General features: G+C 39.8%; 1 protein-coding gene across 1 annotated transcript; it reads left to right on the top strand.

Moving 5' to 3' along the window:
* Window positions 1-100: 100 nt before the first annotated feature.
* LOC119484910 (zinc finger protein 62 homolog) lies at window positions 101-19709 on the top strand. Its single transcript, XM_037764091.1, has 13 exons — window positions 101-262; window positions 1718-2045; window positions 2581-3075; window positions 3774-4472; window positions 5643-5704; window positions 5788-5943; window positions 6289-6514; window positions 11920-12180; window positions 13796-14412; window positions 16255-16329; window positions 16474-16573; window positions 17954-18223; window positions 18338-19709. Exons 1-13 carry the CDS (start codon window positions 254-256, stop codon window positions 18958-18960), a joined length of 3921 nt encoding a protein of 1306 aa, XP_037620019.1. The 5' UTR covers window positions 101-253; the 3' UTR covers window positions 18961-19709.
* Window positions 19710-19928: the final 219 nt, after the last annotated feature.

Below are 19928 nucleotides of genomic sequence, written 5' to 3'. Positions count from 1 at the left end.
AAAAAAAGAAAATAACTAGTCCTACAGTGTGTATTACAATTAAAAGTATTTTGTTGCTTTGTTACAGCTTGGATTGCTTATTTCTGTCTTCTTATCTGGCAACCCTAGCCAGCCTCCTCCTCCTCTACTAGCTGCAGGTTGTTTTAGTCTCACTGCTGATATAAAGACATTAAATACAACGTGGTGCAGGCACAGCGGTGATATTGGGCTTCTGGGATGTGAGTTAAAGCTAACATGGTGATTTGAAGCCACTATGAAGGAGGTGAGTGTTATTAATCTGCCCATAAACAGCTACGTGCTAGTGCTACATGCTAGCTATCCGTCAGCCAGCTGTTTGACAGTAAACTAGAGCTGCACCGTTAACTCTTCATTTGCTACTGCCGCTGTGCAAATACAATTCAACCTTTAATCATTGTGGAAATCAGATTTAAAATGACATTGAATGCTATTAGGGATGTTAGCAGACAGCTGTTTTGTATTTGACAGCTTGGATTCCTTATTTTTGCCCTCATATCTGGCAACCCTGAACCTAGCTAGCCTCTCTACAGATGCATCTTTAACTCTTCATGTTTAGAGGTCTGTGAGTGTCAGGTGTTACAGTATCAGGCTGTCTGGTCTACAGAGGTGGACTAACTTCACTTTAAAGGTGCAGTGTTGATATAATGTTAGCATGTACCAGATTTAACCCTCCCACTGCCTTTCTCTTTATAAATCTGTGGTCTTGTGTGAGTGTTGTGCCACTTTCCTATTTTACAGAGCCAGGGCTGTTTATGAAAAAAAAAAATTTCAGTGCACACAAAAAACAGACAGGAGATATTCACTGAAATTGTCAAAAAAGTATATTGGATTAGAATCACTGACTCCAGCTGGTGCAGAAACAAAGTGGCTCACAACACTGTTGCAGCCAATCAGCATCAGGGGGCGTTAGAGGGAGAAAGGTCCATGGATGTACTGTATACATAGAGAAGCATTAGAATGGGATCCTGGCCACTCTAGTAAGTGGAAATAGTTTTGTTGTTAAAGGGACTATTTGTAATTTTCAGAATTGCTTGTTAACAGCGACACCTGTGGCCGTTAAGTCAACAAAAGTCAGCGTCGGGCTTGTGCTCGCTCTAAATAGACATGAACGAGCATCGCTCAAAACAGTGAGGCGACACACGTCAGCTAAAACCACAATATCACTCTATAATTCATCTGCTTGGCAGTAATGTTAGCTGACCAGACGAAGGTCTCTCCATGAATCACTGCTGATCCTAGTGTTGGCCTTTCCTGCTTCAGCCCGACCGCGGCCGGAGTGAACAGGGAAGACACCGGCACCCGGTCGTAGACGATAACGTTTCTCGCTGCGGAGCTCCGTCACTTCACAAGACACGGGAAACCTCTGTTGGTCTGGAGGAGCTCCAGCATTTATTTCTGCACAAACGTCCACTGTTCATTTACTAGATATTCTCAGAGCTACGAAGTCTTCTGCAGTGTGGAGTGTGCGCGCATGCACGTGAGGTGGAGCGAGAACGCGTGCGTTGTGTGAGTGAAGGCAAGCAGGAGCGGTCTGAACAGCGTAGCGAGCGCGCATGGGACACCGACCTGGTAGATTTATTTGTGTAAAAAGTTACAAACAGTCCCTTTTAAATGACGAGACGTGATGTCATTCTGAAAACTAAATGTCTTGTTTTTTTTAGAAGTCATTCCTAATGTGCATCAAGCTGATGATTAACAGTTGGATAGGAGCATGGACCGGTGTTGCTGCTGCCATGTGTGTGGTAAGAAACTATCTAACAGCAGAGCTCTGCAGCGACACCAGAGGACCCACTCTGGAGCCAAAGCTCATACATGCTCCCATTGTGGGACAGCGTTCAGTGTCCTGAACAGACTGAAGAGACACATTTCAATCCACACCAAAGAAGAAGGAAGAAGGCTGAAGGAACACCTCGGCATACACGGATGGTCGGCTGAAGCCGAGGAAACTATAGAAGCTTTGGGTGGATTGGACACTGCCAGGACGCCGATCGACTCAGATATGGCACATTTGGAGAGGAAGTCTGCTGGTAAGTTGATTTAGGGCATGTGATGATCATAAAGTGGTCATGTCTGTAAAGGGGAGACTCGTGGGTACCCATAGAACCCATTTTCATTCCCATATCTTGAGGTCAGAGGTCAAGGGACCCCTTTGAAAATGGCCATGCCAGTTTTTCCTCACCAAAATGTATGGTTGGTCCCAATGGATTCCTTAGGTTTTATAGTTTCATATGATGCCAGTACTCTTCACTTTAAAATAGTCTGCTACAACCTAAAAATTGCAAGTTGCGTTAGTGCGTTAAAGAATTTAGTGGCGTTAAAATGAATTTACGTTAACGTGTTAATATTGCGTTAACTATGACAGCCCTAACAATAATACCTCACATTTCATTGCAGAAATGTAGGTGCCAAGACACAAGAGGTAAAGGAGAATATAAGACAAAAATAAAATGTTGTCAGTCAAAGACAACTCATTTTCACAAAGGATCCCTCAAACTTAGATGAAAGAGCGCCATTGTTGGTGTTGTTGTTCTGTACACCTACCAGTCTCTTTGTTTCATGCAGGTAAGACTGCTGATGTTACATTACCTGGTGACACACACACGGCGATGCCCGCCAAACCTGAACGTAACCATTCTCCGAAAACGACACCCACGAAACGTCAGACGAGAACTGAGTCTGAGGAGCTCATCAGCTGCGCAGAATGCAGCAAGGGTTTCCAGAGCGTGTACGCCAGAGACCGCCATCTGAAAGAGAAACATAGCAAACACCCACTTCACAAGTGCTACGACTGCGGACAGACATTTAAAGTTAGCCGAAGCTTGATAGTCCACCGGCGGGTCTGCCATCCAGCACCTGCAGCAGCTGTGGGACCTGAAGAAGAGCGAAGGGCTCCAAAGACTCCCATTTGTTCAACATGTGGAAAGCAGTTTCCTACTAGTGCCTCTCTGAGAAGGCACCTTATTATTCACTCAGGAAAGAAACCGTACCAGTGCACTTTGTGTGAAAGAGGTTTCTCTCAGATTGGAAACCTCAAAACACACCAGAAGATTCATAAAGGTGAGACCACTGAGGTCTCCAGTATTTGTCTTGACCTTTTTAATTTTAAGTTTCAGTTTCTTGCTGTGATTGTCTCTTTTTAACAGGCAGCTGTTTTTCCAGCACTTGTTTATTTCCACCACAATCTCATTCCTTCAGCACCTCAGTTTGGTGAATCAGTGGTTTTGCGCCAGATGCATTTCACACCAGATGATAGTTGGAATAGAGGTGTTTAAGTCTGTAATGTCCAGGAGAGTCTATCTGATGTCAGTCAGATGGCTTCAGGTGAAAGAGGGTGAATTTGGGGGTAGTTGTGAATGCCCCAAAGTCTGTGTGAAGTGAGGCAGAGTTCAACTGTGGAGAGAGATAGTAGGGAAGAACTGGCGATAAAGTCACTGAGAGAAGGGGCCATTTTTCACATATAGAGAGGCGAAGTCCCTCCCCTTCCAGTGGATCCCATGGGACCTTATTTAAAAAAAAATATGTACAATAGTCAACGGCAAAAGACAAATAATTTTTTGATCCCAGTTGAATTGCGCCATGAATCACACATATGATGTTTGTCAATTTAAAAGATAATTTTGTAAGTCAAGAAAGTCCCAGTTTACAACCTGTTCACACATTGTCAATAAAGAATGATTAAAAACGTTTATAAGCGTAAAAACATACATACAGTCCCTTTAAGGTTGATTAACTTCATTTTGTTTTTCTTCCAATAGGGAAATTCACCAACATGGCAGCGTTAGAGAAAAGTTCCCCTCAACCTGAAGAGGCTCAATCATCGGTGGAAATCTGCTTCTGTCATTTGTGTTGGACACAATTTTCAGAGAAACACCTTTTAGAAGAACACTTGAAACAAGTCCATGAATCAAAGAAACCGTTTTCCTGCACACAGTGTGGCAAAAGATTCATGAATGTCCAGAAATTAGAAGAACACAAAGCTGGTCACCAGGGTCTGAATCTCCACCAGTGCTCCCAGTGTGATAAAGGTTTCCAGACCTCAAAGGGACTTGAGAACCACATGCGAGATCACACAGGAGAGAAACCTTTCCCCTGCGTTATATGTGGAAAAAGGTTCAAGCAGGACTCTACTCTGAGAGCGCACCATGCGACGCACTCTGGAGAGAGGCCTCACCTCTGCTCCATCTGTGGTAAATGTTATGTGAGAGCTGAAGAGCTTAAAGTTCACCTCAGAGTTCATACAGGAGAGAAGCCGTACCAGTGTGACGAGTGTGGGAAGAGTTTCTACTACAGGCAAGGCTACAACAGCCATAAGAAGACTCACAGTGCCAAACCCATGGGGCCCACCAGGCAGCTGGGCAGACCCAGACAGCTGGGGAGGACCAGGAAGAAGATCCCCCAGAGAGATCCACCTGATTCAGATGGAGAGGACCTGACCAGGGAGCCTCCAGACCTCGGTAGGTGTGTTGATTGACTGTATCATCCATGACCATGCACTTCACAACGTGAACATTTAAAGGGTGGGTCCATTATTATTATTTTTTTTTAGGTTGTTATATCATTCCGTAGCTTCCCAGTGGTGTTCCTGCACATTTTGGTCAAAGTAGGTATGCTTTAGCATCAAAATGCTATTTACCCAAGCTCTTGAGCGCTTGAGCCTATCCCAGCTGACATTGGGCGAAGGTGGGACATAAAAGGATTCCATCAACTATTTATATAAATATTATATACCTATGCTTGATTTTTCTGCTCTACATATTACATGTAACTAGTGTCAAATAACACCTCTTATTTGCACAATTTTGAGTAAATAATTAAAGACCTAAAACCAAATTTTCATGGTGCAGCCATTTCATGAAGTAAATTTAACTATTATATTTATGAATAAATCAGAAAATCTGGATTATATGAAACAAAAGCTTTATTCCAAAATGGAAAATGACTTCATAAGATAAGTAAACACTATATGTGGAAATATTGTTTTACAAATTACAATTAGGGCTGGTCAAAGTTAATGCGATAATAAAGCATTAACGCTAATTTTTTTTAACGCTACTAATTTCTTTAACGCATTAACGCAACTTGCAATTTTTAGGTTGTAGGGGGCTCAGGTTTGGGGGTAAGTCATAGTCAAGTCAGCACACTGTCACACTGACAGCTGTTGTTGCCTGTTGGGCTTGAGTTCACCATGTTATGATTTGAGCATATTTTTTATGTAAAATGCAGTACCTGTGAGGGTTTCTGGACAATATTTGTCATTGTTTTGTGTTGTTAATGGATTTCCAATAATAAATATATACAAACATTTGCGTAAAGCAGCATATTTGCCCACTCCCATGTTGATAAGAGTATTAAATACTTGACCTTTAAGGTACATTTTGAACTGAAAAAAGTGGACTAACTGTGGACAATCATGTGATTAATGGCGATTAAGTATTTCAATCAGTTGACAGTCCTAATTACAATATAACTCAAGACAAGTGCAAACTGTGTTTAAATATTTACTTAAGATGATATCTGTAAGTTGTATTATAAAAGTCACAAGCTTTAAACACATTACTGAGGTATTGTTATGTCACTTGACCAATGGCTATGATATAATGAAAGTGAGTCATTTGTTTATACAGGAAATAGGCCCCAGCATCACCTTGGCAACCAAGAAAATCATGCTGCAGAGAACCACAGTCAGGTCAGAGAAATCACATCCTGTAGATGTTAAAATTAACTCTCTGCCTGTTCACATCACATTCATTATTGTTTTATATTTTCCAGACATCTGCCTGGAACGTTGGTCATCATACAGCATTCAACCTGTCGGACAAAAACCCAAATACATCCCACTGGAGCGCAGCAGAGGGCCACCACCAGGCCTATGGTGCTCCAGCAGGAGCAAGCATTAATTTCAGTGCCCTGCTCAGGGGAACGGTGGTAAGTGATACTTCGACCTCCAAGTTAAAGTGGACAAGAAGAAACACTTGGCCTCACTTAATGTAAGAAAGTGACTGAATTGGGTGGAAGTTACTGTAAACTATCAGTGGGTGGTGCTATAAATCCAGCCTTTGGTACCAAACATCTGCATCTTCACGTTTGATTGTGCCTCGCATTATGTATCAATGGCATAATCAATTTATAATACTAATGTTTCGAGGCAGATTTATTTTTTTAAGATGGCATCTGTTGTTGTCTATATATGTTGAGTGCAAATACCACAACAATAAATGAAACTCTATAATTAGACACGTGGTGATAATTTAAAACCTCTCATGGTCACAGGGTCAGGAGCACTTTAAAGAGAGCTGTCCAGCAGAGCAGCCCTCCTGGCCTTCTGGGACTTCCTCTGTAACACCATCCTCTGAACTCGGGCTCCCCACACTCCTCCCACACAACACCACATCAGAGACAATGCAGCTGAGCAACAAGACGGGTCTGGAGGTAAATCACCATGAAGAACTCCGACCTGAAACACAACAGGACCAGGATCACAGAACAGCACCTATAGGTGAGTTTGACCGTAGTGGTACAGTGTTATGTTTTTTGTGAACACATACAACTCTTACAGATTTATAATCAAGATAATCAAGACTTTGGTCTTTCATGTTGTTTTAAATTCTACCAGGGTTGAGGGGAAACCTGGAGGAGGAGGGGTCGCCTGTAACAGGAACTTACTGTATCTGCTGCATTTGCAACACAGAGCAAAGTTGTTGTTGCACCTAGAGGAATAAATAGTAAAAAAAGAGTATGGAAACCACCCAACAAACAACAACATCAGCAATGTATCTCGTGTATGGTATCACATCATTTACAATGTATTTCTTGTGTGTTTTCATGACAAAATGTAGTTTGAAAGATCTTGTAGTGTGTGACCTCCTGTCTCCGGTCAGTCATGTAGTGTGAAAACCACGACTTAAAGACTCACGATTACAAGACAGCAAGTTGTGTAGTGTGAACAGTACAGCAATCTGACGACTTTGAATGTCATGTAGGGTAAACTTGGCTTTAGTAAACATTACCATATGTACTCTACCTTATGTTGTCATGCCTCCCCCCGGCGACAGCTGTGGCCGGAGGCATTATGTTTTCAGGTTGTCGTCTGTACATCCGACCCTTTCTCATGAACGTGATATCTCAGGAACGCCTTGAGGGAATTTCTTCAAATTTGGCACAAACGTCAACTTGGACTCAAGGATGAACTGAATAGATTTTTAGACAGACATGGATGTAAACTTACTGGTTGGCGGAGGAATACAACCGCAAGGTGGTAATTCTATTTTTTTTCTCTTTTTAGAAGAAACTTTAAGACGGCCAGAACCTGAACACAGCAGCTCTCAGGAAAAGCCATTTGAGGAGCCAAAACAATGCCAGGGGCCTCGCAGACTCAAGAAGAACTATGACTGTCCGACCTGCGGGAGAGTTTTCCTTCGCAACACCGCTCTGCAACGACACCTTGTGATCCATTTAGGGAAAAGACCTTTCAAGTGCTTCATATGTGGAAGAGGATTCACCCAGAGTGGAAACCTCAAAACACACATGAAAGTTCACAAAGGTCAGAGGCAACAAGAAGCTCTTTTATCTTTATTTGTAATGTTAACTTAATAATTAAAATTCTTTTAAATGCTGGTGTGATTGCGTTTACAATACATAACTATAAATGTCTCTGTTTTCTCACAGGCGAGTTACCAAATTGGACATTAGTTCAAGAGAAGAGTCCGCCTAAAGAATCTCTAACAGTTCATGTGTGTGGAAAATGTGGCATGGACTTCCCTCAGAAACAACAGCTGGAGGAACACCGAGAGAGCCACAAAAAGCCTTACGCATGTCCTGACTGTGGCAAGACATTCAAAAATGAATATTATTTTAAAATACATAAGCGCATACACTCAGGAGATTCACCTTTCCTCTGTTCAGAGTGCGGAAAGAGTTGCGTCACAGCAGATTCGCTTAAAAAACACGAGTTGACACACACTGGAGAGAAGAATTTCCATTGTGATCAGTGCGGGAGGGCATTTTCACAATCTTCCCACCTCAACGTGCACCTGAAGACTCACACCGGAGAGCGGCCTCACCTCTGCTCAATCTGCGGTAAAAGTTACTCCAAAGCATGCGATTTGAAAGTTCACCTGCGAGTTCACACCGGGGAGAAACCGTATACTTGTGAGAAATGTGGCAAGCGCTTCTATTACTCTCAAGGTTATCAAGCGCATCTGAAGATTCACGACAAGAAGCCAAAACCTCCAACAAAACCGTTGGGTAGACCAAAACAACAGCCGATAGTGGTAAATAATCAATAATGTCCCCTGGGAATTCACAATAGTCTGAGAGGGTATAAACTGGAAAAGTAAATCTATTACAGTTGTGTGAAATAAAATATCTTTCAAGTGACTGAAGTGATTGTTCACACAATATGATAGTATCACATGTATATGGTGTACAGTCAGTTTTGTTGTTAAATACATGTATTGTACTATAGTATTAAAGAAAATAAATTATAATATTGTGAATCATTGTTGATAATATTTGTTTCTGTGTCTTTAAATGTGATTCACTTAAACTTGACCTTTGACCAGAGTTGATTTTATCATATATTTTGACTCCACAGATCACGTTATACATTGGTGTGTTACAAAGGAAAAGTTTTTACTGCTTTCTTGGCAAAATAAAACAAAAAGCTTGTACTTAAATATATTTTATACTCTGCATTGAATTACTTTATATATGCTTGTATTTTAAGTCAGAACTTTTTTGTATCTTCATACACAAATACTGTATATGCTGCTTTATGCATTGGGTTATCATGAACATGCCGCAGGATAATAGTATACTGTCATTGTTGGGAGTTTATTTTTGATAACAAATTATGGTTCTGAAACTTTTTCTGTCATGCCCCTCTTTAGAAGGAAAAAAATGTAAAGATTTGTTTTTGTAAGACGGCATCTGTTTTCAGCTTTATATGTTGAGAGCCGTTTGAAAGTACCTTATGAATAATAGTGTAATAATATGAGTAGTAATGTCCTTTTATGAGCCAAATATGTTGTTGGAATAACCAGACATTATTTTGTTATTTACTGTGTGTACATTGGGCGTCGCTGTGCTTGTATCTAGGGGCTCCCGTAGGAACCAAAGAGTGTAGGAACTGTTGTCGTTTGGTGTTTCACCCCGGAAGGACAAAGGGTTTGGTTTTTGACCGCTGTGGCGCTAAAAGTTTTATTTTTTTTAAAAAATACTTTATTTCAAGAGTTCAATACAATATATTCTCTTGTTCAGATTTTTCATTACAATTCTGCAAAAATATTTTACAGTATAAAAATAATATAAAAATAAATTATAAATTATACAGCAAATAAAATGAAGAATAGTCAAGTCAAGTCAAATTTATTTCTATAGCACATTTAAAACAACATGAGCTGACCAAAGTGCTTTACAGACATAGGCAGAATAAAAACAGGTCAACAGAGCAGACAACTAAATCACACACATCCACAGACAGAGACCAAGATAAAATCCATGAGTAAAAGACTGTTATAATGAGCATTTATAAAAAGGCCAATTAGTAATCACAATTCAAGTACATTCAAAAGCCAAAGAAAAGTGGTGTGTCTTCTTGAGCTGTGCTTTGAAAGACTCTGTAGAGGGAGCAGATCTGATGTGGAGAGGCAGAATAAGGAAATATAATCAATAACTGATTAATTTAATGATTGTCTTTATACTTTTATAATACATAATTTACATGCCAGATTCCATCAATCCGATTATAATAGCTGTTTAAAATGGATTGATTAATGTATTATAAGTAAACATGAACACTATAAAAGCCTATAAGCGACGACAATTAAAGAAATAGTGAAGACAAGGCAAGGCAGCTTTATTTGTAGAGCCCATTTCAGCAACAGGGCAATTAAAAGTGTTTTACATAAACATTCAAGAACATTGTGACAAAGTGCAAAAGAACATTAAGACATAATTAAAACAGTTATAAAAACATTAAAGATTAGAAAATAAAAACAAGCTAAAAATAAAAGCTAGGATAGAAGCTAAAATAGAGTATAACACACAAGAGTAAAAGCTCTTGGGCAATATAAGAAAATTATCTGGTTTAATAAAAGGCAGCAGCAAACAGGAAAGCTTTAAGCTTTGATTTAAAAGATCTCAGAGTTGGAGTCCTGCAGGTTTCTGGGAGCTTGTTCCAAATATTTGGTGCATAAAAACTGAACGCTGATTCTTCTGCATGTTTAGTTGTGACTCTGGGGACACTAAGCAGACCTGATCCAGATGACCTGAGAGGTCTGGATGGTTCATAACATAGCAGAAGATCAGAAATGTATTTTGGCCCTAAACCATTTAGTGCTTTGTAAACCAGCAGGAGTAGTTTGAAATCAATTTCTCTGAGAGACAGGGAGCCAGTGTACAGACCTCAGAACTGGACTGGTATGATCCACTTTCTTGGTCTTAGTGAGGACTCTAGCAGCAGCAGGTTCTGAAGCTTTTATTTTGAAAAGCACAACCGGAAGTTCCGGTACTACTGTTAGTGGCTAGCAGCTAAAGCTAGAAACGTTATCTTCACATCCAAACGCTTCTTTAACTTAACTCATTAGTTAGGTGGTATTAATTTAACACGTTGTTTAAACGCGCTGAGCATAAAAAATGAGAGAGAAGTTAATATCGCCAAGTCGTTTCAATAAACTGTCGGGAGAGTACTTTTTACCTGAGGGAGAAATCACTGCTGAGGTTGGTCAACATGTCTGTTGTTAAACGTTAGCTAGCTCGGTTAGCTCAGTGTTACTCAGGAGGTTGTGATATTTACAGCTAATTTAACGTGTTATTTTCACGTTGGACTCGATGGTGAATCTGTCGGGACTGTTGTTTTCATAGAAAATGCACCTGAGTGAGATGAGTCCAGAGGTAGACCCCCATGAAGAAGAACACAGACCTGAAACACAACAGGAGCAGGATCACAGAGCAGCACCTACAGGTGAGTCTGACTGGAGTGGTGTTGTGTACAACTCTTACAGATTTATACTCAAGATAATCAAGACTTTGGTCTTTCTTGTTGTTCAAATTCTACCAGGCATGATGTAGAATATGCAGTTTGAGCTTTAAACTGAAACAGACAATAAGCCTGGGACAAAACAGATAGTAATGCACACAGTGCACTTTCATAGACTAAGCTACTGGAGTTACTGCATTATACTCATTTTTAACAGTCTCTTTTGCACTATATTCACTTTTTTAATAGTCGTGTATCCCAGCTGTTACCCTGCACTATATTCAGTTTTAACAGTTTTTCTTTATCTCCTTGTATTTTTATATCTGGTATATTTTTTTGTACTTTGCACTACTAACTTTTTTACTGCCTTTTTACTAACATGTTTTGCACTATAGAACTGTGATGCTGGAAACTTGAATTTCCCTCGGGATCATTAAAGTTACTATCTATCTATCTATCTATCTATCTATCTATATGGAACGACACAGGACTGGTGAAAAGGGTGTTGTCTGTGTCATTTGTGTTGCACCTGACTCCCCTCTGGGCATGATACACCTACATGTTACCGTGCACCTTGATGACCCGAGGAATGTGGTGTGCAGGGTGTCTATATTTTGTTCACTCCTCATACCTAAACCTAACCAATTAATCCAACCAACCAACCAACAAAGGCATTCAAGGCAATGAGATGGAAAGGTCCGATGATGTCATTCTGCATAATAATTAGCCATGTGCTTCTGTTTGTTGCAATGAGAGTGTGTATTTCCTGAACGGATGGGCTGGCTGAACTATGGGCAGTCCCTATGGAGGTGTGCCTTTTCAGGTTTTCATACCTGCTGCTACCATTGGAGCAGCTTTATAAATGTTCCTTAAAAAACAATACCATATGTATACTACCTGTTTTTTTTTTTTTCTCTTTTTAGAAGAAACTTTAAGACGGCCCGAATCTGAACACAGCAGCTCCCATGAACAGCCTCAGGAAAAGCCGTCCGAGGAGCCAAAACAGGGGCCAAGCAGACACAAGAAGAGAGACTGTCCGACCTGCGGGAGAGTTTTCTCTAACAACACCGAACTGCAACGACACCTTGTGATTCACTCAGGCAAAAGACCTTTCAAGTGCTTCATATGTGGAAGAGGATTCACGCAGCGTGGAAACCTCAAAACACACATGAAAGTTCACAAAGGTCAGAGGCAATAAGAAGTTCCTTTCTCTTGAGAATGAGATGCTTGTGGAAATCACTGGTCATGTGTTTTCATTGAATTCTTAAAGGTCTTATTGATAACATTTCTATGTAGATGAATAATTTTTAAAACATAATACATTCACAGAGGTTTTAGAAAGATACAGATTAAAAGTATGGCTTTTCCTGAAAAAATAATTAGGATTGTGAATTAATCATTTTAAAAGTTGTGGTGGGTCCAAAATGAATGTTTTGTTTATCTCTGTGGAAGATATCTGACGTTTGGTTCCCACTTCTAACAAGGCTTGTGAGCCATCGTATAACGACGTTGGTATCACGTGGTATCCCCGTGTCGTCAGCAATGAAGATGCCAGTTAGTGTGGAAAAAACTGATAAATGGCTGAGTTTGACAGTAAGCGCTCGGCTTCACTATCCCAAGTGCGATAAAAGGAGGCTTCCTCTGCCATGCGTAGTCGCACTGACACCGGTGTCTCCATCAGGCTGCAGGATATGTGAATATTTACCATGGCAACAAGTGACAACTGACGTTAGCACATATTAACTATCTTAGCTTAACCGTCCGAACAACAATAACCCATAAAATTTGAATTTTGCAAATTTAAACAAAACCAACAACTACCAACAGCCATAGTCCTTGCAACCTTAACTAATGTGTTGTCACCGGTTAGATTGTCAAAATGACAAAAAAATAAACGCTTCAATCCCTGAGGAGCTACGTTAGCATTAGTAATGGTTGTGTCCAGTTAGCATAATGTTATAGTTCCCTCAAACAATGTATAACGAAGATGCGCATCAGAGGGGATTTAGATGTGGGTGGCCGACTGGAAAATAAGTACGCCGTAAACCTGCGTATAGAAACAAAGTAACCTAAATCTATAGCTAATGTAATTCTATGGCTACATGTTGGAAAATGACTTCATTACCACGAAAGATTCATCACTTGACATGACGGTCTGTCTGAATCATTCCCTTCACCAACGAACTGGCAACCACTTGTTGTGAAGTGAATGCAATTGAACAGATGAGGGAGAGTGTGACATCTAGTGGCTGGATGTTATACTGTAAATGTTATCAATACTACCTTTAATTTCTACTAAACTTATTTGTATCTTAATTTTTTTTCTCCTATTAAATGACAGTTAAATTATGTAGATCTGATCTCGTACTTCCACAGAAGTCTTCTTATGCTACAAAGTGTTGTCTTTGATTTATGTGCAGAAATTTTAATTGATCAATATTGTGGAACTTGTGTTAGCTATGCCCTAAAGGAGGGTCACACCAAGTGACACAGCAAAATTCAAAACTCAGTCTCTTAAGGGACGAATGTTTATTTTTTCAAAAGATAAATTTGTACCATTTACTCCTTTCTCATAACTGTCTGCCTGTGGTAATTTAATAAAAGTGATGATGCAACATGGCCTAAAAGCAAAAAATGTACGTGGGTTGAATTTGCCCACTCAAGCAAACCCACTGATTGAAGTAATTCCATTGATATGAATTGATTTCACAGTGAAATATTAATCTTTTAAATGCTGCTGTGACTGTGCCTTAAAAATGCAGAACTGTAAATGACTAAATGTCTTTGTTTTTCTCACAGGCGAGTTACCAAATTGGACATTACTTCAAGAGAAGAATCCGCCTAAAGAATCTCCTGTAATGGTTCATGTGTGTGGAGAGTGTGGCATGGACTTCCCTCAGAAACAACAGCTGGAGGAACACCGCCACAGCCATAAAAAGCCTTATGCATGTCCTGACTGTAGCAAGACATTCAAAAACGAACAGTATTTTGAAATGCATAAGCGCATTCACTCGGGAGATTCAAATTTCCTCTGTTCAGAGTGTGGAAAGAATTATGCCTCGGCAGATTCGCTTAAACAACACAAGTTGACACACACTGGAGAGAAGAATTTCCACTGTGATCAGTGCGGGAGGGCATTTTCAAAATCCTACAACCTCAACATACACCTCAAGACTCACACCGGAGAGCGGCCTCACCTCTGCTCAATCTGCGGTAAAAGTTACTCCAAAGCATCTATTCTGAAAGTTCACCTGCGAGTTCACACCGGGGAGAAACCGTATACCTGTGAGAAGTGTGGCAAGCGCTTCTATTACTCTCAAGGTTATCAAGCGCATCTGAAGATTCACGACAAGAAGCCAAAACCTCCAACAAAACCGTTGGGTAGACCAAAACAACAGCCGATAGTGGTAAAAAGTCAATAATGTCACCTGGGAATTCACAATAGTCTGAGAGGGTATAAACTGTAAAAGTAAATATATTACAGTTTGCCCATGTGTGAAATAAAATGTCTTTCAAGTGACTGAGGTGATCAAGCAATATGATAGTTATCACATGTAGCATATGGTGTAGTCAACTTTTTCTGTCATGCCCCTCTTCAGAAGCAATTATCACATTTTATTGAAATAACCTTATCAAGAACATGAACCGCATGTTTTTTCCCTAACATGTTGATAACCTTGTTAACGACACAGCGCTCTTATTTTGCATCTTCATTGCAGGAAAAGCACATGTGGATGTAATAACATTTATTATGGCTCTGTTGCAGCAATTATTTTAACACAATGCAGCAGATAATAATGCCATTAATTACACCTGTATTCGACAACTCAAAGTGTCTGCTGTGCCACATTTTTCCCTGATCATGTGTGCCTCCTGCTCATCAAAAAATAAATAGTTTGGAACTGTCCAGCTTGTTTTATCGTTTTTTGACCCAAAAGGGTAAGTTGTCATTAACCTTTTACCCACCAGAGGATTACTTTTTACTCCAACCACAACGGAATATGTTCACGTAACAGTAGAAATACAATGGTCTAAAAATACTCCGTTACAAGTAAAAGTTCTGAATTAAAAATGTTACTGAAGTGAAAGTATAGAAGTATTATCAGCTACTTAAAGTAAGTAGAAGTACTCATAAGGCCGAATGGCTCCGTTCAAAGTGTTATAGAATATTATATTATTCTCCTTTTATCATTAACAAATACACCTAAGAGTATTTTAGTGTTGCAGTTCCTCAAAGAGTATTTTAGTGTTGCAGTTCCTCAAAGAGTATTTTAGTGTTGCCGTTCCTCAAAGTGGAGATTAGTAGTATAATATTGCATCATATATAAGCATATATGTTTTTTATATATTTAAAAAAAAACATAACTAACTATACTTGTCAGATAAATGTAGTGCAGTAAAAGGTACAATATTTCCAAGTTAAGTACAAGTATGTCAAAATTGTACTTAAGTACAATACTTGGGCGAATGTGCTTAGTTACTTTCCAGCACTCAGTCTGGATATTATCATTAAACTGACAGTATATGTAGAATGAGTACTTGTACTTTTGATAATTGCACTTTGCTTATACTTTTACTAATGTTACTGTTTACTTTTATGTGTTTGCAAAAGCTGTATCAACTGATTTTCATCATTAATTGGGAGATTTAATTATTCTCTTTATACTTTTATAATAGATAGATAGATAGTAACTTTATTGATCCCGAGGGAAATTCAAGTTGTCAGCATCACAGTTCCATAGTGCAAAACATGTTAGTAAAAAGGCAGTAAAAAAGTTAGTAGTGCAAATTACAAAGTACAAAAAAATATACCAGATATAAAAATACAAGGAGATGAAGAAAACTGTTAAAACTGAATATAGTGCAGGGTAACAGCTGTGATACACGACTATTAAAAAAGTGAATATAGTGCAGAAGAGACTGTTAAAAATGAATATAGTGCAGGGTGACGGCAATATATAATTTGCATGCCAGATTTAATCAGTCCGATCATAATAGCTGTTTTAAATGGATTGATTTTATTAATGGATTATAATGAAACACCATAAAAGTCTATAAGATACTACAATGAAATTATGTTATATTAGTGGGGCTTTTATTTTGGTTTCAAAAGCACAACCGGAAGTTCCGGTACTGCTGTTAGTGGCTAACAGCTAAAGCTAGAAACGTTTTCTTCAGATCCAAACGCTTCTTTAACTTAACACATTAGTTAGGTGGCATTAATATGACACCTTGGTTGAACGTATTGAGCATGAAAGGTAGAAATATCGCCAAGTCGTTTCAATAAACTGTCGGGAGAGTACTTTTTACCTGAGGGAGAAATCACTGCTGAGGTTGGTCAACATGTCTGTTGTTAAACGTTAGCTAGCTCAGTTAGCTCAGTGTTACTCAGGAGGTTGAGATATTTACAGATCATTTAAAGTGTTATTTTCACGTTGGACTCGATGGTGAATCTGTCGGGACTGTTGTTTTCATAGAAAATGCACCTGAGTGAGATGAGTCCAGAGGTAAACCCCCATGAAGAAGAACACAGACCTGAAACACAACAGGAGCAGGATCACAGAGCAGCACCTACAGGTGAGTCTGACTGGAGTGGTATTTACAGATTTATACTCAAGATAATCAAGACTTTGGTCTTTCTTGTTGTTCAAACTCTACCAGGCATGATGTAGAATATGCTGTTTGAGCTTTAAACTAAAATCTAGTTTCAAAGGAGCTCAGGAAGGAGTCAGGAAACTCACAGACAATAAGCCTGGAACAAAACATGGCAGAAGACATGCAGCTCTCGTTCCGTGTCCATCTTGTCGGCATATAGTGGGACATAACACCTTGGCAATTGGACTTGTGATAAGCCTTCCAGTTCTCGCTCCCAGCGGAGCCATCAATCCCTGAGTTCTGGTGGTTGAAGTGGGTCATCCCAATCCCTTTTGGCTTGCCACAGATCTTGGACGATCACTTTGGCTCTGGTGGTGGAAGGGAGCAGATAACCCAAAGGATCATACTGGCTGGCGAGGACCCGGTAGATGGAGCGCAGCGTAGGCTTCTTGGCAGATGAGGCCACTCAATGCTTGTAACTGAGGGTGTCAGGGAGACAACTCCATTGTAGACCCGAGGTGGGTTCTTGAGGACTGCTTCCTGGTTGAGAGAGCCATAGCTCACTGCTGGTAGGTTTGGTATGAAGTTGCAGGTGCTGTACCACCTCAGCTTTATTGCTGGCCCATTGTCTGATTTCAAAGCCGCCTTTAGCCATCACTGTTTGCGGCTTGTCCAGGAAAGTTCGGATCTGCGCCATGGAGGGCAGCCTCTGAAGGCATAGAAGGCATTCTTGACAGAGTCCACCACCTCCTTATCACTGTCTGGATCCTCTCTGGCATACCTCTGCAGGGCGTTGATAGTACAACCTCGGTTGCCGATGGTGTCAAATGGGAGAACCTGCCTGAAGTGTTAGGCTCTTGATGAAACATGGCCTGAATGTCTCCACTGATGGCAACGGAGTGCCCGGTTTATATGCGCTCCTCCAGGGCAAGCACCCATTTTGCCGGTCGGCCTAAAGCCGTAGCGGTAATCACGCAGGACAAAGGGAAAGAGTGGAGAGTAGGAAGAGAGTATTTTGTATAGCCTGGGTGTCCACACATGATTTAAAGCTAATGCAGTGGAAAAATACTCTAGACGTGCAAAGTGTTTACAGCCTTAGTCTGCCTGCTTTTCGTGGTTGTAAATAGAACTTTCGGCCTTAAATACGTCCCCCCATTGTAGCAGTTCACAGACAGAAAGGAAACAACAAGGTACAGAGAGAGAGACTGTCTGGAGTTTCATGACAGGAATAGTAATGTTGCCCCCTTGTTTCTGCTGCCCCAATGTGACAAATGAGATTGCTACTATTGGAGGAGCTTTATAAATGTTCCTTAGAAAATATTACGATATGTAGACTACCTTATGTTTTTTTTCACTTTTTTGAAGAAACTTTAAGACGGCCAGAATCTGAACACAGCAGCTCCGATGAACAGCCTGAGGAAAAGACGTACAAGGAGCCAATCCAATGCCAGGGGCCTCGCAGACTCAAGAAGAACTACGACTGTCCGACCTGCGGGAGAGTTTTCTCTAACAACACCGCTCTGCAACGACACCTTGTGATTCACTCAGGGAAAAGACCTTTTAAGTGCTTCATATGTGGAAGAGGATTTACGCAGCGTGGAAACCTCAAAACACACATGAAAGTTCACAAAGGTCAGAGGCAACAAGAAGCTCTTTTGTCTTTAATTCAATGTTGTTGTTTTTTTAATAAAAAATGCAGAACTGTTTGAAAATAAATGACTATAAATGTCTTTGTTTTTCTCACAGGAGAGTTACCAAATTGGACATTAATTCAAGAGAAGAGTCCGCCTAAAGAATCTCCTGTAATGGTTCATGTGTGTGGAGAGTGTGGTATGGACTTCCCTCAGAAACAACAGCTGGAGGAACACCGAGAGAGCCACAAAAAGCCTTACGCGTGTCCTGACTGTGGCAAGACATTCAAAAACGAACATTATTTTAAAATGCATACACGCATTCACTCAGGAGATTCACCTTTCCTCTGTTCAGAGTGTGGAAAGAGTTGCGTCACAGCAGCTGCACTTAAACAACACCAATTGATACACACTGGAGAAAAGAATTTCCACTGTGATCAGTGCGGGAGGGCATTTTCACAATCCTCCAACCTCAACTTGCACCTCAAGACTCACACCGGAGAGCGGCCTCACCTCTGCTCAATCTGCGGTAAAAGTTACTCAAAAGCATCTGTTCTGAAAGTTCACCTGCGAGTTCACACCGGGGAGAAACCGTATACCTGTGAGAAATGTGGCAAGCGCTTCTATTACGATCAAGGTTATCGAAAGCATCTAAAGATTCACGACAAGAAGCCAAAACCTCAAACAAAACCATTGGGGAGACCAAAACAACAGCCGTTAGTGGTAAATAATCAATAATATCACCTAGCAATTCACAATAGTCTGAGAGAGTATAAACTGTAAAAGTAAATCTATTACAGTTTGCCCATGTGTGAAATAAAATATCTTTCAGGTGACTGAAGTGATTGTTCAAGCAATATGATAGGATAACAGTGTACTTCTATCAATTTATTTTTGTATACAAATTGTGTTGCTCAAATTATTTCTGCCATGCCCCTCTGCGGAAGTAAAAAAATGTGAATTATAATGTTGATACCCTCATCAGGGTGCTTTTGCTTCTTCAAAGAAGACATTTTGCATCGTCATTGCAAGAAAAGCACATGTGGATGTAATAACATTTATTATGGCTTTGTTCCAGCAATTACTGTAACGCATTGCAGCAAATAATAATGCCATTAATTACACCTGTATTTGACAACTCAAAGTGTCTGCTGTGCCACATTTCTTTTTCCTTATCCTGTGTGCCTCCTGCTCCTTTGTTTGGGATTGAATGATTTAGTTTTTTAATTCATAATTTATTGAAAAGACAGAATAAGGAAATATCATCATTGATTGGGATTGCATCATATATAAGCATATATATTTTATATATTTAAAAAAAACATAACTATAAGTGTCAGATAAATGTGGTGAAGTAAAAAGTACAATATTTCCAGGTGAAGTACAAGTATGTCAAAATTGTACTTAAGTACAGTACTTGGGCGAATGTGCTTAGTAACTTTCCACCACTCAGTCTGAATATTATCATTAAACTGACAGTATATTTAGAATGAGTACTTGTACTTTTGATAATTGCACTGTTCTTATACTTTTACTAATGTTACTGTTTACTTTTATGTGTTTGCAAAAGCTGTATCAACTGATTTTGGTCACTTAGAGGCAGAAAAACAAACTGTTAACACAACATTGACATATTATCACTATTAATTCATTATTTACTGTGCAGACAGAAAAAGTAAATATAAGAGATTTAATGATTCTCTTTA

This window comes from Sebastes umbrosus, chromosome 3, assembly GCF_015220745.1.
Source record: "Sebastes umbrosus isolate fSebUmb1 chromosome 3, fSebUmb1.pri, whole genome shotgun sequence".
NCBI lineage: Eukaryota > Metazoa > Chordata > Actinopteri > Perciformes > Sebastidae > Sebastes > Sebastes umbrosus.
This window is presented reverse-complemented; position numbering and strand designations above follow the sequence as displayed.

Coding starts and splice junctions, on each gene's coding strand:
- LOC119484910 (XM_037764091.1), top strand. Junction 5,944..6,288: donor CCCTGCTCAGGGGAACGGTG/GTAAGTGATACT, acceptor TCATGGTCACAG/GGTCAGGAGCACTTTAAAGA. Junction 12,181..13,795: donor ACACATGAAAGTTCACAAAG/GTCAGAGGCAAT, acceptor TTTTTCTCACAG/GCGAGTTACCAAATTGGACA.